Raw genomic sequence first — 27,705 nt, forward strand, 5'->3', positions numbered from 1 at the left:
AGCGTTTCCAAATATTACGCGATGAATATTTTCATGGACTTTTACTATTGTTTCCAGCGTGTCAACTTTATACGTTCAAAATCGGGACCCTCCTTCCCTTTTCCAGTCCCCTCTCCCTCTCCTAGAAAACATCGATGAAGGCGGAATTCAAAAAATCTTCAAATGATTTTTTCTAAATGATGTTGACACTAAAAGATGTATCTTTTACAAATTATTTCCTTTAATTTCACATGCATGGAAGGGTTTTAAGGCAGTCAAATAAAAATAAGTACGCTCACAACTAACGGTACACGACAAGAAATAACACGGAAGTCAAGCGCAAGCGTGAATAATCAACAAGCCGTGAGCCAGCTAGCTGTGAGCGACAATAGACGACTTGGATATTTTTAAAATAAATATTTTGATTGGATCTTTACGTATGCAATATATATAAACAAATCGTATTCACCAATAAAAATTCGTGTACTGTCTATCAGTATCGTGACGTAACTAGCTGGTATAAAAACAACAGCAAGCAGATGATCACGAGAGCTGAACCTTCACGGTTTCCTGAAATTAATTTCCAAGGAAAAGAAGAGGAAGAGTCGAGTACTGGTAAGTTATCGCTTAGATGCTACATTAATCTAGTTAAAACTGTGTACTGTTATCAATTTTTTTCTTGAATAGGGCGGGAAAAGATCGTCCCAGTGACAAGTAATTTTAATGGCGTTTTGGGAAGTCGTTTCGCTTCGAATCAAAATTAGTACTTGCCTAGAAACTCTAACGACATAAAATTATTTGCCTATCTAAAATATTCAAACTATATTTCAAAGTGTGGAAGTGATTTTAATTAAAAATGTCGTGCTCAAAACTAGGAAATTTAGTATACTACGATGTTTTGCGGTGAAGCTTCGTACAAAAACGTGTTCATGAACTCATGAAGTGACCAATGTTCTTCTAACACTTCGTTTGATTTACTCTTAAACTGTGCTTAAATGTTGTTTTACACCGGTAATTAGCAATAAATATATATACATAACGTTTAAATTTGACAAGAAATAGCTGTTATGATCGGGGAAACCTCGCTTAAATGAAAGCTCTTTTGGTTAAATTTGAACAGCGTTTTCTCCTTTGTATGTATATCCAGCTAGTTTAGCTCATATTCCTACCAGTAAATATAATATAACTGCGATTTATTTTATCCAGCGAAAAGTATTTCTGTCTCTTGAAACTTAAATGCATAAAGTAAAAGGAGTAAAGACTACATCGTAATATAAGCTTATGTGTGAGTTTGTTGTCATGCGTTAAATATTCAGTGTTATAAATATTGAGTTTCATATAAATTATGTTGGGTTTCACCCCAATCAGAAAGAACTATTGGCACTTCTTTTAGATCATCATATTCAAGCATATAGGGCTGCTGTCGAGTCGTAGGAATTTCTTTGTCAATTGCGAATGGCTTGTTAAAGTTTGATTGACAGAAGGCAAAATGCCAGACGACTGGAATTGCAAAATGGCTGACGCAATAACTGATCATGAACTGAACAATATAGAAACCTTTAGCACAAAGGCTGATGCAATAACTGAACTGAACAATAGAAACCTTTAGCACGACGTTCTTGCTATGTGCATCAAAACTTAAACTGCAGTTCAAAGTCATTTTTTTTCCCGTCAAACCTTGACATTTAGCAGGTGTCATAACGAATTTGTTGCTGGAAGAGCTGCCATATTGAATTTCGTTAATGCTGAGTGTCTCACCCGTGTTTGTGGGCGTGTTTGTTTTTCTGGGTCTGATCCCTAGCAGTTAGCGGTTAGCAGTAAAGCTGATGCAAAGGTCTCTAATAAAAAAGTCTGACCTCTAGTACTCAGAGTTATAGACTCAATTTTGCATAGAATAAAGATGATTAGGTTATCTAATTTAGTCTAAGCATGCAATGCATTGTTTGTCACAGCAATCATTTCCAAGTATTTTCTATTAAGGTAACTATCAAACCAAATTTTTCCACCAACACCGACAAACTACAAGTATTCTATTTCTAAAAGATATTTGGTAATTATCTTTCCATTGATAAGTTTTTTTTAAATTTCAAGTAAAGCTATTGTTTATCAAGCCGAAAATCTGCAGGAACTAGGAAATATTGAGCTGCAAACAAGATTTTCACTGATTGGTTATAGTTCTTTCAGGATGAGAGAAACGAAATCACCTGTTAGTTAGCAATACACATTTAGAACAATAATTATGGCCATTCTCGATCACACATGCCGCTCTAGTGATTGTTTCTGTCATGACGAAGAAGCTTTTGGTGGACGTCAATCCCGAGGGGGTACTCCCACATATGGACTATACGGGGATGATCCGCTGAACAGGGTATTGTTTTTCAAGCTTCTTGTCATAAACAGCGAGGGTATGCAATTTCAATCAAGTTCCAAGTTCTTCCTGAGTTTCTTGTCATATTCGGGGTTTCTACTTTAGTATTGACCGAAACTAGTTATCATGGTCATAAAAAAACGATACACGAGATGATATGATAATTGAAACAGGAACTCACTGCAATTAATTATATCTTTTGTCATAAACAGGGTCTACAAATTTGATTTTTTTGTCATAAACAGGGTACCCCTGTCAGAATCCCAGCGGAACACCCCTACCCAAATTCTGGCGAAGTGCCCCCCCCCCCCCCCGGGACGTCAATCAAGATGTTTCCATGACATTCTATAGGCAAGTGCCCTTATAGATTTGTGTTTTCTGACAATGTTATGGAAACACCTTTTGATTGACGTCCACCAAAACCTTCTTTGTCGCAACAGAAATGATCACTAGAGGGTGCATGTTGATTGAGAATGACTGTAATAGTTCAGTTTTTCACTCACTTCACAATATGGTGTGAAATGCACAGACACATCACTGGGATCACAAAAAATTGATGATCACTGTCAAAAAGAGGTGCAGTGGGTGGCCATGAGAGAAAGATATTTTTTTCCATCTCAGACCAAGTGTCATTCTGTAGAGTATCATTTCTTTGTTTAACAGTTGTGAATAAGCACACATGGAATATGAATTATTCTCTAGAGAATGTTACGTGGTCTGAAATGGGAAAACATTTATGCCCGAGCAGAAAAGGTCTATTACCAATCAGTTGCGACCACAAAAATAGAGCATATTTTGTATGACTGTAAAAGGTCAAGAAAGATGGAAAATTGTCTATTAACACATTCTTTTTTTCTTTTTTCTTTTTTTTTTCTGCGATTCCAAGATGTGATGATTTCTGTCAAAAGTATGACAGGCAGCTATGAGAGTGAGGCTGTTTTGGACAAAAGGCATTGTGTATGTATTGCACAATGACAAAATTCCCTACTGTAACCCCCTAGGGGAAATGTGAGAAGGGAGAGCTACGGAAAAAACCATGAGGAGATAAAAAAGATAAGTAATCAGTTTTCTAAGCTGTGATTCTTGGTTCGATTTACGCGAAATATATAATTTACTCCATCAGAATCCCCTACAGATTTTGTAAGTATTCAATCATATCGTTTATACTTTGATTTTATGAAATGTTTAAGACAATTTTTCACATATTTTGTAATATTTATAATTTTGAGTTCAATGACACTCACCTACCTAACTTGACCTTATTAGCCAAGTTCACATCGTGCAGAAAATTAAAGGTTTTTGAATAGTTGAATAGTAAGTTTTTTATTATATGACCGTGAATCTTAGAGACTCGACACTAGCAAATCGAACACTCTGATTGCGTAGATCGCATCGCGGACTGGTCTAGATTCTCCGGTATTAACCGGTCCGATCGCATATTAATCTTACGGCGAAAACATTTTGTCCTTTTCAATGAAAAGTGGTCATATAATAAAACTCTTATCAACCGAGCTTGGTCGGTCTGTACGGGATAATCTTGACCTCGGCCAAGATTATCCCGTACAGACCGACCAAGCTCGGTTAATAAGATCTAAAAATTAGGTAGCGCCCCAACACGAGGGAGTGAAACAGTGTATTTTAATTTTTGGCTGGCATTAATACACCCAAGCACTCTATTCTCCAAAAAGTCTATTCTCCCAACCAGCAAACCTGATGGTTTTTGTTAATGCTTAATCAAATAAGAATATTTATTAATTAGAATATTTTTTTTAGGGGTCTACCCTAAAGAATAACCCTTGAAGCAGAGGAGAGAACCAGATTAATGGTCAGCGACTGAACATTAATTTCTCAACAACATTCTCAGGTAATACATAGTAGAATGAATCGTTTTAACTTTTGATATAGTTTTACAGTGTAACTACACCAACCAAAATTTGTTTCAAAATTTGTATCAAAATTTGTATCAGAATTTGTTTGGATGGCATAGCCTTGGTTGGAATATAAATGTCATACTAATAATTATCAAAATGTTCTTGATATCAAAGTGTTTCATTCCCTTTTTCCCCAGTATGGCATCAAATATGCAGGCATCAATAATAGAATTTCTCTGTGCAAATGAAAATTACGTCAAAAAAACTAAGAATTGGATGAATGGAAATAAAGAGATGAAAGATACAAGTTTAGTTGCTTCGAAATGCGAGGGAGATTTCAGGAAGTTCCTTGAGAATCTACCAAAAGTTGAAATTAAAATGATTCTTGTGAGCCTAGTTAAAGATCTAGAGGGAGAGGTATGGAATGATTTTCCTCAAGATTCAGAAAACCATGATGCTGGTAGAGGTCATCATGGTCATAGCAATTTAAAAGATGTATCAATGGAAGAAAAAGAAGTACAAGATCAACCAGTGGCTGCAGTAGAGTCTCATGCAAAAATTGCTTGTCCTGAAGATTTAGGGAGCCAAGATGCTACAGATAGAAGTCATCAAGGTCATAGCAGCTTAAGAGATGTGTCGAAAGAAAAAGAAGTAGGAGAGTATTTTGCTAACCAACATCAACCAGCTGCTACTGATACAGGTTATGATGCAAGCGAAGGTCAAGCCAAACACAAACAACACAGAGATAGACAGCCTTGGGAATTTCCACCTAGGGAAATACAAGCTTTGACTCAGCAAAAGGACTCCAAAAATCATGGATTACCTTTAGAATCAGCTTTTAACAACGAAAATAAGGATTCTGAATCTGATAACACTACATCTAGTTCAGAGAGTATCATTCGATTAGATGAAGAGTCATTTGATTCCAAGGGTACAAGTGTCGATAGCGGTACCGATGATAGGCAACTAGGCTCAACAACACCCATAGAGGCATGTGCAGATGATAACAGGAAAATCTTACGTGCCAGTGAACATGATCAGACACTAGAGCCAGGATCTAGATTTTGTCATTCAGAGCTACATAATGCTTGCAGAAGGTCTCGTGTTCAAGATGTACAAGCTCAGTTGCCAGAACAACCAAACCTGCAGGTAATATATTATTTGTAACTTATCAAATTATCAATACAGTCAACTCAATGTGGACACCCTCAGGACAATGAATTGGTACCCATAATAGTGAGCATCTACAACAGCTAGAGTATATTTACATTCATTTCTTTATTAGTTTTTTTGATGTCACCATGCAATCAGTACGGTGTCCATGTGAGGCAAATTGGAAACCAGCCCTTAAACGCTATATTCGTATTTGATACCCAATTGATAATAAGATTCTTCATTTGAGTTTTTCATGTACTAAATTCTGTTAAACAAATAAATGAAACACAACTGAGGCAGATATTTTAATCTTATACACTCGATGTAGCATACGACTTAACATATAAACTATTTACTTATTATTTATCAATTTTGATAATTATAATCCCATATAATAATACAAGAAGTTGTCCTTTCAGCAGCTTGGTAGAGACATCAGAAATAAGTGAATATGTACAGCCAATACTGCTGTGAATATTTGAGCCTGAAAAAAAAAAATTCAGGCTTAAAACAGAACTCAAATTAGCCATAGACTACTTATTTTTAAAATCCCATTTTATTTGTTTTTATTTGAATAAAAGGTGGCTTTGGCACAAGCAAACAGAGAGACTCAGAATGTTGATATCCAAGGGACATCATGCTCCAACTGTAATGCCATACAAGAAGAAATTGATCAATTAGAAGAGGAAGTAGTGACTTTAAATGAGAAGTCTGAACAAATGCAAGAGCAGATTGCTGAACATGAAGAGTCTTTGAGTAACCAAGATTATGAAATCAGAATTCTCAAGCAACGGAATCAGCAGCTTTTAATGCAGATCGCTTTGTGTGAAGAGACTATCAAATCTCTACACAAGGTTAGTGTCAATAAAATATTTTTAAAATGCATACATATATATGACAGTCAAAAACATTTTAATGTCAAAAATGTGTACATGTAGTTTATTGGCATTAATAAGGACATCACGGTTTAATTTTTTTCAAAAACGTATTTCCCTAGAAATTCAAGAAATTTTAGCACAAGTTGTGACGTCATTTTGTTTACAAGTCTCCAGATTTAGTTTTAATTTCAGGTATAATATACACTTTTCAGTTTCCCAGCATTTGAAGAGAACTTATGTAAGCTATCAAATGAAGCTGAATAAAATGTACCTTAATATATATATTTAGGCACTGCCTAAAAGCGGAGCTCCCAATACTGAAGTCACAGGGAGAGCAATTTGAATGAAACTGAAAGGTAAAAATAAGATCGGGGGAAAATTCTTCAATTATTTTTTATTTGAAATAATGATAATTTCTCCCATAATAAAAATCATGCAGTGAAATCGAATCGAAATGCACTACATCATTTTTTGTTTTTTGTTTTTTTGCGCGGGTATACTCTCCCACTTAGGAATTTTGTACACAACTTACCACCACCCCCAGGGGCTAGTTTTGTTCTTGGAAGATTCTTCGACAAAAAGTTTTCCAATGCCGACAGTTTTTACCCTGCGAGCAGAGATTCCCTTTTCTATCCCGCTTAACTGGTTAAGGTGAGCAAAAAATGAGGTTTACTTAATAGGTCTTTTACAGTTTTCCAAAAACAGCTGAGCTTTCGTTACATTCATAGTTGACAAGAACAACTGATACAAAATAGAAAATAATGCGAAAGGCAATGCAAAATACAAAATGGCTCATTTCTTTGGCAGTAAATTGGCGTTTGTAAATGTTTTTAAATATGTTTTAGCTTTTTAGAGTGAAAGTCTAGTAGGTTTTTATACAATAACATCTTTCAACAACACAAATTTAAGCTCATTTTTATAATCATACTTGCTCGAACAGCTTAATAAACAGTTGAATATTTGGTAAAAATTTATATTTCATTTAATGATTAAATAAATTATCTGTAGAAAGATATAAAATTATTGAATGAATAATTGTTTTGCCGATTGGACCCCGCGATAGGAGGCGAACAAAGCTTTTTCTTGAACGAAAAACATACGATAGCTGGTTTAAAACAACCGAATTGTTAAAGATTTACAAAGCTAAATAAAAAACGAATATTTGTTGTAATATGCTCTTCATGTTATATTCCCTCCAGCATTAAAATAAATTAAGCTTATCGATAGAAATATAAAAAGTTTTGAGAGAAAGTCTTTGATTTCTCGATTCATCGAGAAAAATGCTTGTCAAAAAAAATATATATATATGATTGTTTGCTAAAAAACACACATCTGAATTCTTGAAGAACACTTCTTGATCCATCTTTGACTACATGAAAGTGTTTTTTTAATTGTTTTTGGTCTATAACTTGTCCTAAAGCGATTTTTTCTGTGCATTTGAGAGCCGCATTTGTGAGTAGTTTTGCTTTGACATCAAGCGGGATTCCTGTGTTGTGTACATGGATGGACGGATGGACGGACGGACGAACGGACGGAAGTGACGTCAGCCAGGTCTTTATTGCAGAAATTAATCTTTTCATTCATGAATACTTTTAGCTTTTATATTGGCAATATCTTTGGAATATTCCCAAAAGGAGGACCATATTCTGCTCCCTGATTTGGTTATTCATCATATGCAACTATTGTTAGAATATTTGTGCACTTTCCCAGTCAAATATATTTGTAAAAAAAGTCATTTGTTTACATATTTTTGTTGTAATTTGCTTTGCAGAATCAGCATTTGTTGGTATCACTTCTTCCCCAGCTGGTAGAAACTCTGCGTAATAATTCAAAGGTATATAAATTGTATATAAATTATTTTTTATTTGATTTGAAATTGAATTTGGTTTTATAATTATTTGTTAATGTAAAAGATTTTAGATCAGTTTCATATGACTGTGAAAAGCTCTGTGTCGTACGCATGTTTTCTATAATCCTTGATATGGCTGATTTTTTCCAGTGCAATGTGATTAGTCTGGTAGTATATTGACCTGGCATTACGTTGTCTGTGCCATGTTCATGTAATATGTTTTGAGTATTTGATTGGATGAATTGTATTAATTTTAGAATTGCTTGTTGGTTTTCTCCTGTGTTTTCTCAAGGTCCTCTGTTATTTTTCTCCTAAATTTCAATCACAGAGCATGGCCTTTTGTGTTTCTTAGCCACTGGCTATTTATTAAGTGCTATTCCCTCTTACACCAAGAACTATTTACTTAATTATGAAATGTGTTTTTGTCACTCAGTAAAGATCTATATGTTAAGTGTATGCTACATCGAGTGTATAAGCAGATTAAAAAATCTGCCTCAGTTGGGTTCTCGCAGGACTCGAACTACTGACCTCTTGTTTGCTAGACGAGATCTCAACCGCCCAGCCACTGAGGCTTTATGGGAGAAGGTCGTGTTAGATCTATATTTTAATCAAATCCGCGCTTGATCTTTTACCCAACACACAATGGGGCGAACACAACTGAGGCAGATATTTTAATCTGCTTATACACTCGATGTAGCATACGACTTAACATATAAACTATTTACTTATTATTTATTAATTTTGATAATTATAATCTTATATAATAATACAAGAAGTTGTCCTTTCAGCAGCTTGGTAGAGACATCAGAAATAAGTGAATACGTACAGCCAATACTGCTGTGAATATTTGAGCCTGAAAAAAAAAAAAATTCAGGCTTAAAACAGGACTCAAATTAGCCATAGACTACTTATTTTTAAAATCCCATTTTATTTGTTTTTATTTGAATAAAAGGTGGCTTTGGCACAAGCAAACAGAGAGACTCAGAATGTTGATATCCAAGGGACACCATGCTCCAACTGTAATGCCCTACAAGAAGAAATTGATCAATTAGAAGAGGAAGTAGTGACTTTAAATGAGAAGTCTGAACAAATGCAAGAGCAGATTGCTGAACATGAAGAGTCTTTGAGTAACCAAGATTATGAAATCAGAATTCTCAAGCAACAGAATCAGCAGCTTTTAATGCAGATCGCTTCGTGTGAAGAGACTATAAAATCTCAACACGAGGTTAGTGTCAATGAAATATTTTTAAAATGCATACATATAATATGACACAAAAACATTTTAATGTCAAAAATGTGTACATGTACGTAGTTTATTGGCATTAATAAGAACATCGCGGTTTAATTTTTTTCAAAAACATATTTCCCTAGAAATTCGAGAAATTTTAGCACAAGTTGAATTGTGACGTCATTTTGTTTACAAGTCTCCAGATTTAGTTGCAAATATACGAAATATGTTTGAATGTAAAATCTTAATTTCAGGTAATATACACTTTTCAGTTTCCCAGCATTTGAAGAGAACTACGTAAGCTATTAAATGAAGCTGAATAGAATATGTTTTTTGTTGTTATTTTATATGAGTTACAATTTATATATTTTAGTGCATTACTACTGAATCTAGAGTATGTGTCAACAAAATAATGTCACAAATTGGGCTTAATTTTCTCACATATCTCAAAAAATAAGCTTTTAAAACAAATTTCATTATAAGCATGATATATTTATTATTACTAATTTAACATTAAGTAGTTTATATAGGGTTTTCTATTTAAATATTATCATTATTTATTATTGTTTTCATAATTTTCTTTTTAGTAGTTTTAGATTTTTAATAGATATATGTTTAATTTTATAGGCTATAGTTTTTTATATAATATAGGTTTTAGTAGCGCATTTGAAAACGCATGTTGAATATGCGCTTTATAAATGAATTTATTATTATTATTATTATTATTATTATTATTATTATTATTATTACTATCAAACTATACATTTTAAATGATGGAATGTTTTCGTGCCAGATATACACTTTAAACCATTGATGTGATATAATTACCCAAAACTGTCTTTTTTAGGCATTTTATTAATTCACTTGATCGCTTAATGGTAACAGGGCAAAAATTATTAAAAATAAAAGACTCTAGTATATACAAAGTTATAAAATAACTATTATTAATATCACGTTCTAATTGGTTTGGAGCACATGCTTCATGAGAGGCGTGCACTCACTTTCTTTTGTATCATTCCTATCTAAAATAACAGTTATTGTAATTTGTATTTTATAAAAGAAATATAAACTTGCTTGTTGTGCTGTGTGCTGTTATAAAGCACTTGGGGATTGGCAGAACACTCGAGAAGTGTCCAAAAGCTCTCTGCTACACATTGTGCTTCTCCTATAACAATTCTCTCGTGTTCTAGCAACCCCTGCATGCTTTATTGCTGCACAGTGAGCACGCGCGCACGTTTTCTATTTCTTCAATAACCTGTACATATCCCAGACAATTAGGATGATTGTCACTGATAGGGTTAGTGTGGAGAGAAGGGAGTTGCCATTTAAAGTGGTGACATATCCTAGCCACACGATATTGTTATATGTAGATGTAATTTTTTCTTAGTCATATTTTAAGACCCTGATTGTTGGTCCAGCAAGGAAAATCTGATGATCAACCAACTAAGCCAACCAGATGTTAGTTACTAGTAAGATGAATTGCATACAGATAGGTTGGAGAACTGATGGCATTTTAAGATCTCATATACCTTGATACTTTATGTCAAATATTTTTTAAATTTAAAAACAAAACCTTCAAATGTGTTAATTCTGGTTATATACCCACCCACCAGTTATAAGCCAAGCTCTGGGGTGCTTATATCAATTAAACCAATACATCTGGTTGGAAATTCATTTGCTATTGGTAAAAATAGAGCAGGAAACTTTGACTTCCCAAACATGGTACACGTGCGGGTCTACCAGAAGAACCAAAAAGAGCGGGAAAAGTGGATTACCTCGATCAGAAGACGGAGTTTCACGGAACTTTCCGATTGGAATGATACATACCATTTGTTTTCCAACCCGGTATTTGGTTTTTTCGGGTAAATAGTAAGCAAACCCGTGTATAAATATCTCATCTTTATGGTGTTTGATGACATAAAGAGTAATCGTGTACTTCATGACCCTGTTGCCTGACTATTATGGTTGACAGTCGCCTGCTGAGCGATGTTTGGCCAACGCATGGTTGACGGTTTTGGTGAAATGATAGTCAAGTGTTGGTCAACAGCCGGGCGACTGTCAACCAACAGTCAGACAATAGTCGACTGGCACGTGTTGGCTGGTCATGAAGTACACGATTACTGGCATAAAGATTGGTAGGGAATATAAAACAAAGAAATATCTTTTTCTTCTCCATCCCAAATGGACCTAGGCCAAATGAGGCTAACATTAAAATACAAAAGAAATCACACTTTTTCTCGATGGAATTCATGGCATTTCTTTTCTATCTCCATATTAGCCCCGCATTCATAGCCCCACTTTGTTTGGGTTTTTGTTTGTTTTGAAGCAGGAAGCACCTTTTTTAGTTTCTCTCAATGCATGAAATATGTGCTTTTATAATCCTTAAAAATTTATTATATTTTCAGGATAAGAAAGGTGACAAGGTGATAATAGATTTGCTCGTAAAGGTAATTTTACCTCAAGATAAAGCAAAGTCACATATTTAGTACATATACAAAACAGAATTTATTGATGGATTAATTATGCACTTAATTCACCTTTTTGGCGCTAGCTTGGATTGTGTTACGGTCACCAAAAAGTTTGTACATCATTCTCGGATTTCCTTACAAATTCACTGACTTTAAAGAGAAAATTTCCAATAGGTTCATTTCTTTAGTTAGCTATCTTAACAGCAATAAAAAAAGCTTCAATCAAGCTAGAAAAATGATCATTCACTTGTATTTAGAGAACTAACTAAACATCGACCAAGTAAATAGTTCATTTAAAGTCAGTACATTTGTACGGAAATCTGAGAACGATATCCGAACTTTTTGGTGACTGTAACACAATCTAAAACAATTCATACCCCGTGAAAATCTTGTTAAATTGATTAGATTATCATTTATTTCTTTTAATGATTTTGACTTGTTATATTGAACTGGCAGAGGAACAAGAAGTGGAAAGAAGAGCTAAACTTGGCAAATAAAAAGGCATTTGAGGTAAGTGTCTGCAATACAGTTGGATTTAAAGCAGTTACTGTGCAGACATACTGACTGGGACCACTTGAAGAAAGTTAACCAATCACAACATGGAGTGAAAAGATGAAAACGGTTCCGAGTACGGAAAGCATTGTTGTAAATCCAAGCTTTGGATCAAAGACAACGAGATGTAGAAATACAATATTTCGACTCTATTCAATTCATGCATACCTGTGTGTGAAAAACAAGATTACAGTAAGTACAGTACTTACTGTAATCTTGTTTTTCACACATTCGAGTATGACTTGAATAAAGTCAAAATATTGTATTTCTACATCTTGTCGTCTTTGATCAAAAACTTGGATTTATAACGATGCTTTCCATACTCGGAACCGTTTTCATCTTATTTTACTAAAAACTGTCAGACCGACATGGTTCACGACAGTAGGAGTGTGAGATATCATATTGATTTTGCTCACTCCTGATTGGATAAAGTTTTTTATCTTACATTTTGTTCAATTGGTCCCAGTTAGTGTGTCCATACTTGCTGTGTCTGTAAGCTCGAAGAAATATCTCTAGAACTCTGAATCAAATTTTTTATTTTGCCAACAACATGGCGTAGAACTACACTAGGTTCAATCCCTACCATACTACTGCGCATGCGCTCAGGTTACATTATTAATATTCATAAGACATAACAATACTATAAAAATCTTTAAGTACTTGGTTCTCAAACTTAGCTTGGTGATTGCAGTAACCTTCATGTATATTTTCCATTCCTTTCCAGTTTGCCCAAAAAACAGAAGAACAAATGGACGCTTTACTAAAGACCATGAAAGGCACAACAAAGGTATATAAATATCAATTATGTAATATATCCATCTTGTTTATATCTCTTGAATGCAGCAATTTAGAACCTGCAAGGGCATTTAAAAAATATAACTATCATTTTTTCTCATCATTGTCATCATTATTGCATTGTCACCATCATCATTATCACTATCATCATCACTATTACTTTTTCCAACTCATTAAAATAACACCATCATCACCACCATCATCAGACAATGGACAAGTGTGTGTTTATGATCGCTGCTCCAATATTATGGAATAGACTGCAGCTTTGTCTATAAGACAAGCAGCTACTATTGGCACCTTTAAGTCATTACTAAAGACTTATTTATTTACTACGTCATATAATTAAATTATTATTTATTCTTAGTTTTCATCATAGTATTATATGTTATATATTTATAATTTTCATCATTTATATATATGACATAAGTTTTAGTATTTATCTTTATCAAACTCATTAATAATTCATGAGGAAAACACAACAGAAATCACGACCGTGCGGAGTGTTGTAAATCTGATACAAAACTGTGTTCATTTGCATAAACTTTAAGATTGATTTTCTTGGCCAAATTCACTTTGATAATTTTGAAAATTTTAGTGAAACACAAAGGAACTAACCTAGACGTTTGATAAGTCATATACAGTATTCGTGTCCGTGTTGTATCCAATATACAATTACTCGCCTTCGGCTCTTGGTTGTATATCTGATACTACACAGCCACTCATACTGTATATATTACTAATTACACTATTTTAATGTTATTGGTTATTATTTTTAGATAATATTGTAATGCGCATATGATTAATAGCATATGCGCAACTTAAATAATAAATATTATTATTTATCATTATGATGTCACTGTTATAAATAGCTTTATAGCTTTTTTTGACAAGCTGCACTAATTATCGTAAGTTGCATAAGATAAGACACTTGAGAGAATCACTAAAGAGTTGTTTTGCACCCAAAAAAAAAACTACTCATAACTTTTTTTTTTTTTAATTTATTTTTTTAATATCAAAATATTTATTGATAAATTTACAACAAAATAATATACAATCTTGAAGGATGTACATGGAATATACTTATAAACAAAATCATTACATCAACATACTATAAATAACATTACTATTACGAGAGCTACTGATTTTTTTTTTTTCCTATTAAATTTAGATTGTTCTTCTAATTATTATTGTCGTATATATTAGACAATACAAACAAACAACATAACAGACACTACGAAGGCGATTAAAAAATCACAACCACCTCGGTCTACTGGGAAGAGTAGTAACATGAAAGTACAAGACAAAATCAGAGTTTTTTTAAATGGAATTTTTGACATTTCTTGTAGGATATCGAGAAAGTCAAAAGGAAGGTTATGGCTGAGAAAGAGGAACAAGGACGGAGAAGCTTGAGACAAGAACTAAGTGCCTTACAATACAGATTACGCCTTCGATTCCTTACTGATGATGTGGAGGTAGTGCATATATAATATAAGATACAATTATATTTTAGGATGTCTTAGTATCCAATTTATTCATTCATTCATTCATTCATTCATTTATTTATTTATTTATTATTTCTATTCAAATTTTTAAAACTATTGGTTGTTCCCTTTTATTTTTACAGGAAAACGACTTCAATCATCAGCAGGATGATGATGTCGTTGATTGACAGCATACAGCAGAAGGGAAACCAGGAATTGGTTACACAGGTATCCCTAATGAAGGAATACATGTATGAGGCCTAGCTTCAAAAAACGTTAGAGTAATTACAGCATTAGAGCCCGGGTGTCTGGTGCACCGCACAGCACCCCCTGGATCCACCCTGTACACTGTAGCAGTTATCTAGGTCTGCTCAAATAGGACAATGTCCTATGAGTGTAATGTTTAATGGGGAATGCTCCATCAACGCATTGCATATTATGCCATGAAGTGGCTATATATTCTTCTGATAAGAAAAAGAATGTAGTCAGTCACATGAATACAGGAGTGAGCCTTTCTTCAATATCTGATCACCAATATTAAGAATTGAGTTGGCTAATCAGTCCTTTTCACTAAAAAATGGCAACATGGCATGCAGTAAATACAAAAAACACAAACGAAGTGTGAAGAAAAACATGAGGCTTGTGCATGCTGTTAACATTTGGTTACGACATGACAAAAGCTAATAACCATGACTGACTGTGAGGTTGATTCAGTCAGTGGTTTGAGAGGTGTCAGTAGTTGTCAGTAGGTGTTGAGTTAGATGTCAGTAGGTGCAATAAGAAAAATAAGTTAAAAAATTCTAGTCAGTACGCTACTGAACAAGGTTATACTCGAATTGAATACACAGTACTATATCTAACTGATCCTTTTTAAGGTTTAATGTAATTTTGAACATTTTATTCCAGAGAGTCTGAATATTGTTCTATAATATTAATATCTCAACATTAATATGGCCTATTGTATAACATCTAAGGAGTTGAAATGAAGAATTTATAGATAGAAAAATTACGTGTGTCAGAGCCACATGGATTTTATGATTTTTAAGATAAGATTTTTGATTCAACGTAATTGAACATTCTCGCTAGCCGATCAAGCCAATGCATGCCTAAGTACAAGCACAATCCAACAAAAACTTGTGTTCTCTTATGCTTGCATCGCTTCTTTTTATGGTGCGAAGATGCACTAGCTTGGAGGTTACATCTGCTTGTGTCGCTAGTAAGAGGTTTGTATCAAACCATTATTTTAGAAAATATTTAATTATAGATCGTAACGCTTAAAAGAATTAATTTGCTTTCTTGTTGCACTGCAGTTTAATCTTAAGTTTATGTTTATTGTTAAATTAGAGTAAAGCTACAAAATCATTAAAATTGTGAAGTTCATAAAATTTATTTTGTATTTGAAGTTGTCTAAAACTCATTTGCATATTGTATTTAGAACTGATTTGCGTATCTGATTTAAAAATCATTTGCATAATGGTTCTAAATACAATATGCAAATGAGTTCTAAATACGATATGCAAATGAGTTCTAAATACGACATTCAATTGAGTTCTAAGTTCCTATCTTGCCTTCACATACCCGAACGATTTAGATATTTAAAAACGGCCAGCAATCCCCGTACGGGGCTCTCCCGTGAAGTTCACTCGCTCAACACTCAATCCCACTACATTCTTTATTCTGTGATGTCATAACTTCTAAGCTATTAAATGCACCGGAAATATTTTTTAAAATATTTTTTTAATCTTCCTAAAAGAAAGATTTCAAAATTCGATCTACTTTCACTTTAGCTTTCACTTTAGCTTTCACCTTGACCTCACTACAGCTTACGATTCGGTAATCAACTAGCAGCAAGGGTTTACGAAAGGTAAGGAATGTCCAAGCTATTAAATGCACCGGAAATATTTTTTTAAATATTTTTTTTATTTGAAAATTCAGACTTCTTTCGCCCTGTGTGGAAAGATTTTGGATTTAGTCAGTTTTAATTTTTTTCCCCCTTCCACCGTTAAAAAAAGAAGAACGGTGGAGGGAAAAAAGATTTAAGAAAAAAAGGTTAAAACTGGCTTATCCTAAAAAAATTAGAACTCTAACACGATTTCCAAAATATATGGGGCAAGCAGCCAAACACAGGGGCCACCATAAAACTCGCGCTTTGATTGGTCCACTCTAATTGCCGCATCTGGCGCGTCGCGCGAAAGGTTTGTAGTATTTCTTGGAAATCGATTGTGGTTCCCGTAATTATTGTTTGAAGTGACCAATGGAGCGAGTGTGATTAATTTCTTGGAAATCGATGTTCATCGCGGGAGTTCATTTGTTATTGGAAAAATTTGAGCAAGTTCTTGGAATTCACTGAAAGCAGCGCTTATAAAAAATGCTCGTGCATTTTTTGCCGGGAAATTTACTGTTCTACCATATTCATCTCTTTACCTGATCCAATATGTGAGCTAAAGTGAGTATCATGATAATCATACAATAGACGACTTGCACTAAGAGGTCACGTGATCAATCCGCCATTGTGGCTGGCATTTTACAGGATTTTAGCTATGCGAGAATGTAAAAAAAGATGGCGGATTCTGGTTGTTTTTTGGTGACAAAAGGTAAGTTAGCGCACTAAATAACTATAAAAATCCCCTTTTCTTGCAAGAAATATATCCTTAGTAGATATCTAAAGTAGATTTCTGCTATAAACTAGCCAAGAAGAGAAAACAAAAGGTATTTTTTGCGATAGGATGTGAAAACCTATGAAGTGTTTAGTCTTGTTTTGCCGGCTTCATGACCTTAAAACAACGACTTCTTGTCAAAACTTTTCAAGTATATTTCAACTTCATTCTTGAAAACGGCATTTCCTTGCAAGAAATATACTTTTAATAGATATTTTAAGTAGAATTTTGCTATTCATTCGCCAGGAAGAGGAAAAATATTGCATGTTTTGAGGTCATGAAGCCAGCAAAACGAGACTAAACACTTCGTAGGTCTTCACATCCTATCGCAAAAATACCATATTTTTTTCTCTTCTAGGCTAGTTAATAGCAAAAATCTACTTCAGATATCTACTAAAAATATATTTCTTGCGAGAAAAGGGGATTTTTATAGTTATTTAGTGCGCTAACTTACCTTTCGTCACCAAAAAACTACCCGAATCCGCCATCTTTTTTTACATTCTCGCATAGCTAAAATCCTGTAGAATGCCAGCCACAATGGCTGATTTGATCACGTGATCTCTTAGTCAACGAAGCAAGTTAAATCAAAGCTTGAGTTCATATCTACTTGGCGCCTTACAGGGTCACTATTACTTGGAACTCGATTTATTTCTTGGAATAATTTCACAGTAAGCAGCGCTTATTAATTCGTACTTAGTGGCGCGAACGTTCGATACGCGTCGTAATACTTCGGAATTCGAAAGTTTACTGATTATGTCTACAAAGTACGAATTTTGGACTTAAAATCGATGATTTTTGGGACTTTAGCAAGTAGTTCAGGTGGAATTATGGATAAGTTATGGATAAATGGACTTCACTTTGCGTCTGGACAGGTTTCTAAAACTTGCGAAGGATCAAAAATTTACGCATGTTTTTATTATTGAGCATTAAATTGGTTTCTCTAGTTATAAACCTGTATTATTGTTTGTATTTTTCAGTTTAACATGGAAAAGGCTGAATGTATAAAGTTTATTCTGTCGGATAAAGATCTCGTTAGAAGGGTGAAAGAATGGATCTCAAGAAGGGAAGACATGCAACAAGCAAGTTTAGCTGCATCCAGTTTCAATTCTATGGCTCTTGATAACTTTTTAACATCCTTGTCCATTGATGATTTCAATCAGATGATTCAAGATCTTGACATCGGAAAAGCATTAACTGCATCGAGGAGTTGTACTTCAAGTAGAGATGGCTTTTCTAGTGCTTCTAATCATGATGTTCCTACCAAACTTGATAATGACAGTACTAGTCATGATAATGATGTAGAATGGGATATGAATGCAATGACTAACTTGAAAATCACTCCCTCAAAACCAGAAATCAAAGCTTCAGAAATTACTGTATCCAGAATAGGAGAAGTTTCAAGTGCCCATCGAGTTGTATTTGATGTATATGATGAGGATAAGGATGAAGATTTGAAAACTGAAGCCCCTCCAATGGCATCAACCTGGAATTTCCCTCCAGCACCAGAAAGCAAGATCCAGGATACAGAAGAATTGAATGTCCATGAACAAAGAAACCCCCACAAATGCAGTAACCCAGGAGAGGAAGCGACTGCATTCAGATCCCCAGGGAGTATGGATATGACAGAGAATAGCCCAGATTCACAAACCTCTGATTGTTCAAGTACTGAAGAAGATGGAATCCAGCAAAATTATGTCAGAAATGAACCTATTCCAAGGCGAACAAGTAATATGACTGATCCTGCTGAACAAAATAGTGCATTTGAGCAACGTGATCATGACTTGCGCCAGCCAAGGTTGGAGGAATCTGACAGAAGTTCAGTGGTAGGCAATAGTGATCAAGGTCCCCCAGCAGTGACCTATGGGACAGTACGTAGGGCATCGACTGAAGACCGTGCAAGAGAACATGCTGATCAAAACACAGTTCAAAACCCATTGCAGCAGATTCCTGCAGGCTTGCAATCGGCAGCTCAAAATACTTTTGATCAATTGCAAAATCGTAACTCCCCACAGGTACTGTACTAGTAACTATAATTTAATGTTCAATTTTATTCTTTATATCTAAAATATAAAAACCATATGAATAGCAAGGCCATCCGATTCACTAGCCAAATATATTTCATTGACATTAGTAACTTAGTTTTTCAGCAAGGAGAGTTTTAATTTTTCTAAGTCCAAAAACGTGTTTTTTCCTTGTTATGTGAAACCATGCAAGTATGTGGCTATGATAATAAGTTTAAAAAAAATTTATAAAATCAAGTCTTGCATGCATGCTGTTTTTATTCTTTCAGCTTCATCTACAGAATCCCTGCCAGATACCAGCCGAGACCTTCCACACTATTGTGATGGTATGTATGTTTTGATATGTCACCCGCAGCTGTTTTGAAAGATACTAGAAATGGGTTTTGAACAGTACCCTATAGCTACTTTGTGCCCTGGGATCCCACACTTGCCCTATTTTTCATTCTACATAAAAACAATTAGGAACCCATGCCCATGTGATATTTAGCAATTATTTAGTGAATATCGGGGATTAGCAAGAAACTCACACTATCACACGATAATCACCTCCAGGGATAATTCAAAATGGAGACCAGCCACTTTGACTTGCTGTTACCGGGAAAAAATGCCCTTTATCTTCTTTGTTTTCTTTTTTTGAATGAATCACCTGTGTATTTATACTAAAACAATAATTTGCCTCAGGCTCAGTGATTATTGGGGAATATTTAGCTCACCGCTCGAAGACTGGCATCTCGGTAAATATTCCCCGATAACCACTTTGTCTTCGGCGAATAATTGTTAAATATCCGGCAGATGCCATTTTGTTGCTGACTCAATATTCCGAGATTCAGAGGTGAATATCGTACAATATTCACCTCCAATTAACCAATGAGTGCGCGTGTTCTTAGGAAGTACACAAGTTGGTATCTGCTAATGAGTGATTTTATATAATGATATAAATTATAGAACTTGGCTTTTTGCAAAATATCATGTTTTGTCAGTCTTAATTCTTGCAAACAGTTATTTTCTATGTTTTTGGCATTAGTGAGTGATATCTAAATGATTTTACCAAGAAAATAAAATGTAGATGTATATGAAATAACTGATCCTCACCACTGACAAAGTTGAAGTAAAGGATTGCCTATTGTTTTCAAGATGCTTGAAAGGGAGTTGAGACAAGGTAATCAACTCACAAGATGTGACAGCTGTGCTAATTTGCAAGCAGAGATTAAGAATTTAAGAAAGAGCTGTAGATGTCTTGGTCAGCAGTTAGAGCTACTCAAATGGAATTATGTTCTCCTGGAGGAAATCATCAAGAATTTAGAGAAGGTGTGAATTTTTATTATTATTATAAAAATCACAATTATGAAACTCACATTCTGATTGGTTGGGGGTGTGTGCTTTATAAGAGCACACAGCACACAGCAAACATTCACACTTTTTATTTTGTAATTCATATCCAAGTTAAAACAATATCTTAGAGGGAGGAGTACTGTGGTTACAAAATGAGCCAGGGATGGAGGTATGGGTTTGGGTACAAAATGGGCCAAAATGAAGAGGTCTGCATGGATACAAAATAGGCCAGAATGGAGGAAAGGGTGCGGGCACAAAGTGTGCCAGGCACTAAGGGAGGGGTGTGGGTACAAAATGGGCCAGGAATGGATGCAAAACAAATTATGAATTTTTAATAATGAATGTTAATATTCATTTAGATGCTAAAGCAAAAGGAAAATGATAATGAAGAAAGCCTTCGGGTTATCCGATATTTTCATGAGGTAAAAAGCATTGTTAAAAACAACAGTAGAAATGAGCAATGGGTGGACAATGGATATATGAGTAGATGTGGATGGTATAGATGGATGAATTGATGAATGGGTGGGTGGATAAAAAATGTGATGGATAGATGGGTGGATAGAATGAATGGATGGACAGACAGATGGATGGATGGATAAATAGATGTGAATAAGTCACAACATGCATGAGTAGTTTATAATTCGCATTTACTCTGGGGTGAATCTTGAATTTTTTAGTTTATACCGTATCCTGGTGTAGTTCATATGCTTTTAATAATTAAATTAAAATTCAATCATTGATTTTTTGGGGGCTTGCATCTACACTAAAACTATCTGTTTATACATGGATTAACTTAAAAATTAATATTGAAAATTGACTGTTTATTTTACAGCAAATGGTTGAGAGAAAAAATGAACTCTCAAAATTAAAAAAAGAAATAGAAGTCATAAGAAATAAATTTGAGCAAGAAAGAAAACAACTTTATGAGGTATGGATTATATAATATAAATTATATAATTTAAGCTTATATAATAAAAATCTTAAAGCTTATAGCCCTGCATAATCTTTTATGCATGGTGGAATGCAGAAATCACTGATCAAAAACAGCTGGCATGGCTGACTAAAGATTGAACCCTGAAACAAATTAATTAACCTCTGGGCTGATCTAAGTCAGGGCATGCACAGCTAATTTACAGATCGAACCTTCAACAAACCTATGGAGGAATTAAATATGCCATTGAAGATCAACCTTATTAAATATAACTTATAATGGTACACATTATTAATAATAACACTCTCTTAGGAATGAACTTGAACTTTTATGAACTTTGCTTTCTTGAGTCTTCCCCCAGTTCCTCCTAGTTCCCCTTAAGGTTGTTTTTAAAAGGCTGCCACCTTCCCACCCCAGAAATTCAAAATGTGTTCCATACAAACTCTGTAATTTTGTTCTTTCTCTGACCTCCCCCCTACCCTTAGAAATTCCAAATTCCTCTGTGAAGGCAGGGTGGGGAGGGGTGGGGAACATTATTATTATGTTCAACTAAAAACTTTTTTTAATTTTGGTTGTAGAAAGCAGAAAAAGAAAACAAAGAGCAAACACATGTCTATGAGCAAATAAAGAAACAAACAGAGGTAATAATAAAAATTTAAGAGTTTATTAAGTAATTATGATAGTGATATCCTTTCTCTATTTTTCCCCTTTTCTCTTTGGCTCCTTAATTATATATCTATACTTGTCTTTCCATGTGTTAATTTAGTCTCCTACGCAGCGGCTATTAGTGTCGTCAAGCAATTAACGCTCACTCCCCTAAGTATAGGGGAGTGAGCGTGGCATCATGACAACACCAAATTAAAGCAGTTGCATAGGAGACTGGTATTAATTATAGTGAATAGATAATAAAAAAAGTCTCATTTTCCATTTTTCCATTGATCAAAGATGGTTGAAAAAGTGAAAGCAAAATTTTCTGTTGAACGTAACAAGAAACAAGTCTTACAGGAAAAGCTGAAGGAAAAGAATAAAGAATCCAATGATTTGCAAAAAGAAAATCAGTTGCTAAGGGACGAAAATAAAATGCTAAGGATAAAGTTGGACCAATTAGAGGAAGAAAAAAGAAAAGAAAGAAAAGCAAGCCAGGTAAGAATGTTTGCATACTAGTTTTTTGTAGGTTGGAGAAAACTCTTGAATTAAGGAATATACGTACCTCACAATAAATATTTTTACAAATTGAAAAGCTGTTTTACTCTTTTCTTAAAATGTTTTATGAATTACACACAAAGGAAAAGTGTGCAGACAAATATTAATACTGAACAAGGAGGTGGAAAATTATTAAGATTTCAATTAATTAATGATTACCATTTATGAAGATATAACTAGCTAAAAACTAGTGTGAGCTGCGCGCGTCATTGTTTCTAATGAAACAGTAATGATGAAAAGGTAAATCATACACCGTGAAAAGATGAAAAAACTTACTGACATTTCGGACGCTAGTCCTTCATCAGAGTAAAAAAGAGGATTACCATTTATGATCAATTCTCACCTAGCGGACACCCCATTATTATTAGGACACCTTGCTATAGTAGATAAGGATTGGATATACCCAAAATGTCCCCATTAAAAAATGTATTCCATGAAAACAACTCTCGCTATTATATTATAGACTCTCTTCATAACTTAAGGACACAATTGACAGTCCCATGAAGCCATCCTGTATAAAGAGGGTTGACTGATGACATCGATTAATTAATATTTTCGTTTTTAAATAGCTGCTTCAAGAAAAATACACTATGCGTGAGACTCAGTTCAATGAAAGAATTGACAAGGAGATAGAAAAGCTTAAGGAATTGCTTGAGAACCTGAAAGTCATTGCCCAAAAGCATGGATATTTCAATTCATTGGATGGTTTAAACTTAGAGGTAATTAATTAATGAATTAAACAAAATTATTTGTCTTCAGTTGTTAGCACTGAAGCTCCGACTGGAACACTGGATCTTCCTGATGAGCTTAAAGACTCTCCTTCCATTAATACTTTTAAATCTAAATTAAAGACAATTTTGTTTAAGTGACTGTATATTATGATTAACAACATTATTATAGTATCTTTTATCATCTTCTACAATATTATGTACTGTTTAAAAAACGAGCAGGAGTGTTTTATCGGGTATAAAACACGAGGCGCAGCCGAGTGGTTTTATACCCGATAAAACACGATCTGCGAGTTTATTGAACGGCTTAGAAAACTCATGATGTATGTTCTCATACTGTACAGAAGTCTTTACCAAGAATGAACCAAGTTTGATAGAGAAAATCCAAGTTAAAGTTTATGCAAATGAAGACGAATCTATATCAGATATAAAACCTCCTGCATGGTCATGATTTCTATTGTGTTTTCTTCATGAATTATTAATGAGTTTTCTAAATTATGATTAACAACATTATTATAGTATCTTTTATCATCTACTATTATACATATATATATATATGTAAGAAATCTGTGAATCAATTTTCCGTAAAACAGTGCTCAATACATCGATGGAAGTAGAGCAGAATATTTGTTTGAGAAGAAAAAGTCAAGACAACATTTTTCCCGACAAGCCTGTTTCGTGAATTGCTTCACTCTTCAGGGGATTTAATGATAAGAATATTCGTTACTATCATTTATATAGAAAAAGTGTACATAATTAATTAGTGGATGTAGTTTAGCTGTTGCGTAATAATGCTTTGTTTCTGTGGCGGCATGAAGATACAAGTTCGTTGCGCTTATTTAATGATGAGAGTTCCGGTCGATAAATTATTAGAAACTTTTCTTTAAGACAAAGGTTACATCTTTTGCTGGAGCTGTTGTAGGCGGAGCTTGAAGATAGGACGCGCCATAAAATTGAGTAGCTGATATTACCGCAAAATACATCTGGACTCTCAAGAACGGTAATATCAGCTACTCAATTTTATGGCGCGTCCTATCTTCAAGCTCCGCCTACAACAGCTCCAGCAAAAGATGTAACCTTTGTCTTAAAGAAAAGTTTCTAATAATTTATCGACCGGAACTCTCATCATTAAATAAGCGCAACGAACTTGTATCTTCATGCCGCCACAGAAACAAAGCATTATTACGCAACAGCTAAACTACATCCACTAATTAATTATGTACACTTTTTCTATATAAATGATAGTAACGAATATTCTTATCATTAAATCCCCTGAAGAGTGAAGCAATTCACGAAACAGGCTTGTCGGGAAAAATGTTGTCTTGACTTTTTCTTCTCAAACAAATATATATATATGTATATATATTTATTGATTTATCACATGCACACATTTATTCGTCTGTTCATCTAACCAATAATCACTTGTTCATTCATTTATTTATTTGTTCATTCATTCATCTGTTAATTATTTATTTTTTCATTCGTTCATCTATTTATTTCTTTTTTTTTAAATTATTATTCATCTATGCTTATTTAATTTTGATTTATTTATTCATTCATTAATACATGTATTTTTTTGTTCAATCCTTTATATATTTAGAGAGAGAGTGATGACAATAATTTTCCTTTGCCTTGAAGTTAATCTTCCACCAACAAAAAAATCACTGCAGTAGGATAATGCTGTTCAAATTTATGTCTAATTGAAGGCAGTACTTGAGGTATTTCATGGACGTCTTCCTACAGCATTTGGTATTTGAATCTTAAATTGCAAAAAAAGTAACATTCTGAACACTGTAGCTGAATGGAAAAAGCTTAAACTCAGTTGTCCGAGTGTCATGCATGCATTAAAACATGTCTTGTCTTAATGCAATTAAAAGACACATTAGTGTCTTAATTAATGATGTTTCTAACTATACATAGAAGCCATAAAATAAGATAGAATGTGAAACATATATTTCATATTCTTGTGAGCTATAGTTTCTGGGAAAAAAGTTTCTAAAATTCTTATATTTATGTCTCTCTTAGCACAGGTATGCATTTTTAATCAGTCTTTATACTACAGCCAGCCAATTTGAGCCTCTTATGAAATCAAAGTTGCAAATTTTACAACGAAAAAATTATAAATCTTCAAAAATTTTCTGGGTTGAGATATAATTTATTATACATTTTGTATAAATCAAGCATTTTTGTTACATATGCCAAAATTTATTTGATTCATGAAAGTCTACTAGCAGTTAACCCCTTGCAACATTTGTCTGGATCAACCTGCACAGTGCAGTGGTAATCGAGTTGTAATCCGTCACTAATGTGATATGATAATTAATATAACTCAAATGTATCATACTAATTTTATTATTATCGTAGTATTACTATTTATAGAGAATGTGCAGTGGAGTCCCGTTATCTCAAAATTGCAACAGGCTGTTTTCACTGGTGGACTTGACAGCAATTTCCCTAAAATACCTTATATGTTATTTTTTGTAACATTTTCCGAATTGGTACATGTAATTGATGGGATCCTGGGACTCCACAGGCTGTATTTTTAATTTTAGCCAAAGTATTTCTAGAATGGCTCTAAACAAAACTAGATACAAATGATAAATTGAGTAAAGCTAACAGCTATTTTAGAAAACAATGTTGAGTTTATCAAAAAATATACTGGATACAACACTAATTCCAAGACCGAAATGCAATATAGCAGTTATGATGGGTGCATGCAAATGAAATGCAAATGAGACAACAAGCATTGTATCAGCCCGTTAACCTCATTTCAGAGTTAATAGAGGGGACCCCTCAATTAACTCTGCTCATTTGTATGATTCTTAAAACACTAAATGGATTTCTCATTGCAGGCTCAACTGTAATAACAGCTATTGTTGTTGTTGTTGTTGTTGATTTTTGTTTTTTGGAGTCCATGCGAGTTTTGGTTATACAAATCAGATTTCCTGTGACTAAAGTTAAAAATTTAAAAAAAGATTTGCCAGCATGTTTTAGACATCCAGAATGAAAGGAATCATCGCGGATAACAATGCATTTCGATCTTGGACGTTTTTTTGAAATATATAATATATATAGAAACATAAGTTATTATTGTTTTAGATATTAAATATGCTTTAAATTTCTTTTTAATCCAAAATAATTAAAAGACATATCCCGACATAGACTGACCACGAAACAATGGTTTCAAGTCGATACACTGGACTCGATTCTTTTATTCTCCAAGTTTAACCACGACTTGAAACCATTGTTTCATGGTCAGTCTATGTCGGGAAATGTCTATTTTTAATGAACATAGCGAGCAAAATTTTCAATCACAACATGCTGTTTTTACATGATGGTGCCATTTTATGATTATTATCGATAGTAAAATCTTTGAATTTCTTATTCAAATGTACTATGATTAATATGAAACTGTGCAAGGACAGGGGCGTGGCCAGAATTTCTCGACAAGGGGGGCCAAAATATTAAAATCCGCCATTTCGTTTGGGCCTATAGTTTAATAAACCCTTTTAATGGTAAAATACTATGCATGATTGAAGAGCAGTGATGTTTTAAGGAAAAAAACACATTGCAGAAAAATTGAAATGCAGTGCAAATATTAGTTTTCAAAAACTATTCTCCTGTTGCTGTCAACATTACTTAACATAAAGACCTTATAGTCAATTTACTGCCAAAGAAAAGAGCCATTTTGTATTTTGCATTGCCTTTTGCATTATTTTTTATTTTGTCTCAGTTGTTCTTGTCAACTGTTTAAATGAATGTAAGCTCTGTTTTTGGAAAACTGTAAAAGACCTATTAAGTAAACCTCATTTTTTGCTCACCTTAAACAGTTTTCAAGTCTGTTTTTTGGTCTTAATTTGTCCTAAATCTCCAGATTTTCGATTTCAATGAAAGACATCCGAGGTAAATTTCACTAAACTTGATATTGTATTGGATTATCTGTAGTTAGCTTTCGTTTTTCTTTAAGTAAAAGAGATTCAAAGCCTAAAACTGTAGGCCTTGGAAAACTTTTTGTCGAAGAATCTTCTAAGAACAAAACTAGCCCCTGGGGGTGGTGGTAAGTTGTGTACAAAATTCCTAAGTGGGAGAGTATATTCACGCAAAAAAAAACCATGTAGTGCATTTCGATTCGATTTCACTGCATGATTTTTGTTATGGGAGAAATTATCATCACTTCGAATAAGAAATAATTGAAGATTTTTCCCCCGA

General features: G+C 33.9%; 2 protein-coding genes across 6 annotated transcripts; both read left to right on the top strand.

Moving 5' to 3' along the window:
- The first annotated feature begins 491 nt into the window (after nt 1-491).
- On the top strand, nt 492-16,009 carry LOC116290888 (uncharacterized). The gene is made up of 11 exons (XM_089029654.1): nt 492-594; nt 4,121-4,211; nt 4,416-5,367; nt 5,955-6,227; nt 8,023-8,085; nt 9,053-9,325; nt 11,734-11,775; nt 12,253-12,306; nt 13,073-13,135; nt 14,490-14,615; nt 14,768-16,009. The coding sequence occupies exons 3-11, from the start codon at nt 4,417-4,419 to the stop codon at nt 14,810-14,812; spliced, it is 1,890 nt and encodes a 629-aa protein (XP_088885780.1). The 5' UTR covers nt 492-594; nt 4,121-4,211; nt 4,416; the 3' UTR covers nt 14,813-16,009.
- An 868-nt stretch (nt 16,010-16,877) lies between these two features.
- LOC116290892 (uncharacterized) lies at nt 16,878-26,880 on the top strand. 5 transcript variants are annotated; one of them, XM_089029578.1, is made up of 10 exons: nt 16,878-17,070; nt 18,259-19,293; nt 19,572-19,628; nt 20,437-20,610; nt 20,994-21,056; nt 21,467-21,562; nt 22,144-22,206; nt 22,511-22,708; nt 23,338-23,487; nt 25,135-26,880. In XM_089029578.1, exons 2-10 carry the CDS (start codon nt 18,265-18,267, stop codon nt 25,198-25,200), a joined length of 1,896 nt encoding a protein of 631 aa, XP_088885704.1. In that variant the 5' UTR covers nt 16,878-17,070; nt 18,259-18,264; the 3' UTR covers nt 25,201-26,880. The 5 variants fall into 5 exon arrangements, with proteins under 5 accessions (XP_088885704.1, XP_088885706.1, XP_088885705.1 ...); XM_089029580.1 differs by lacking the exon at nt 16,878-17,070 and adding an exon at nt 17,135-17,218; XM_089029579.1 differs by lacking the exon at nt 16,878-17,070 and adding an exon at nt 17,824-17,949.
- Nucleotides 26,881-27,705: the final 825 nt, after the last annotated feature.

Source organism: Actinia tenebrosa, unplaced genomic scaffold (genome assembly GCF_029948245.1).
Source record: "Actinia tenebrosa isolate PJP-AT-01 unplaced genomic scaffold, QUT_ActTen_1.0 PGA_scaffold14__42_contigs__length_11649687, whole genome shotgun sequence".
Lineage (NCBI taxonomy): Eukaryota > Metazoa > Cnidaria > Anthozoa > Actiniaria > Actiniidae > Actinia > Actinia tenebrosa.

Bases quoted from the DNA above. Each gene is read 5' to 3' on its own strand.
- LOC116290888 (XM_089029654.1), top strand. From the start codon at position 4,417: ATGGCATCAAATATGCAGGCATCAATAATAGAATTTCTCTGTGCAAAT. The intron at 5,368-5,954 runs GTAATATATTAT...TTTGAATAAAAG, and splicing joins CAGAACAACCAAACCTGCAG to GTGGCTTTGGCACAAGCAAA. The intron at 8,086-9,052 runs GTATATAAATTG...TTTGAATAAAAG, and splicing joins CTCTGCGTAATAATTCAAAG to GTGGCTTTGGCACAAGCAAA.
- LOC116290892 (XM_089029576.1), top strand. From the start codon at position 18,070: ATGATTTTTGGGACTTTAGCAAGTAGTTCAGGTGGAATTATGGATAAG. The intron at 19,294-19,571 runs GTACTGTACTAG...TTATTCTTTCAG, and splicing joins AAAATCGTAACTCCCCACAG to CTTCATCTACAGAATCCCTG. The intron at 22,709-23,337 runs GTAAGAATGTTT...GTTTTTAAATAG, and splicing joins AAGAAAGAAAAGCAAGCCAG to CTGCTTCAAGAAAAATACAC.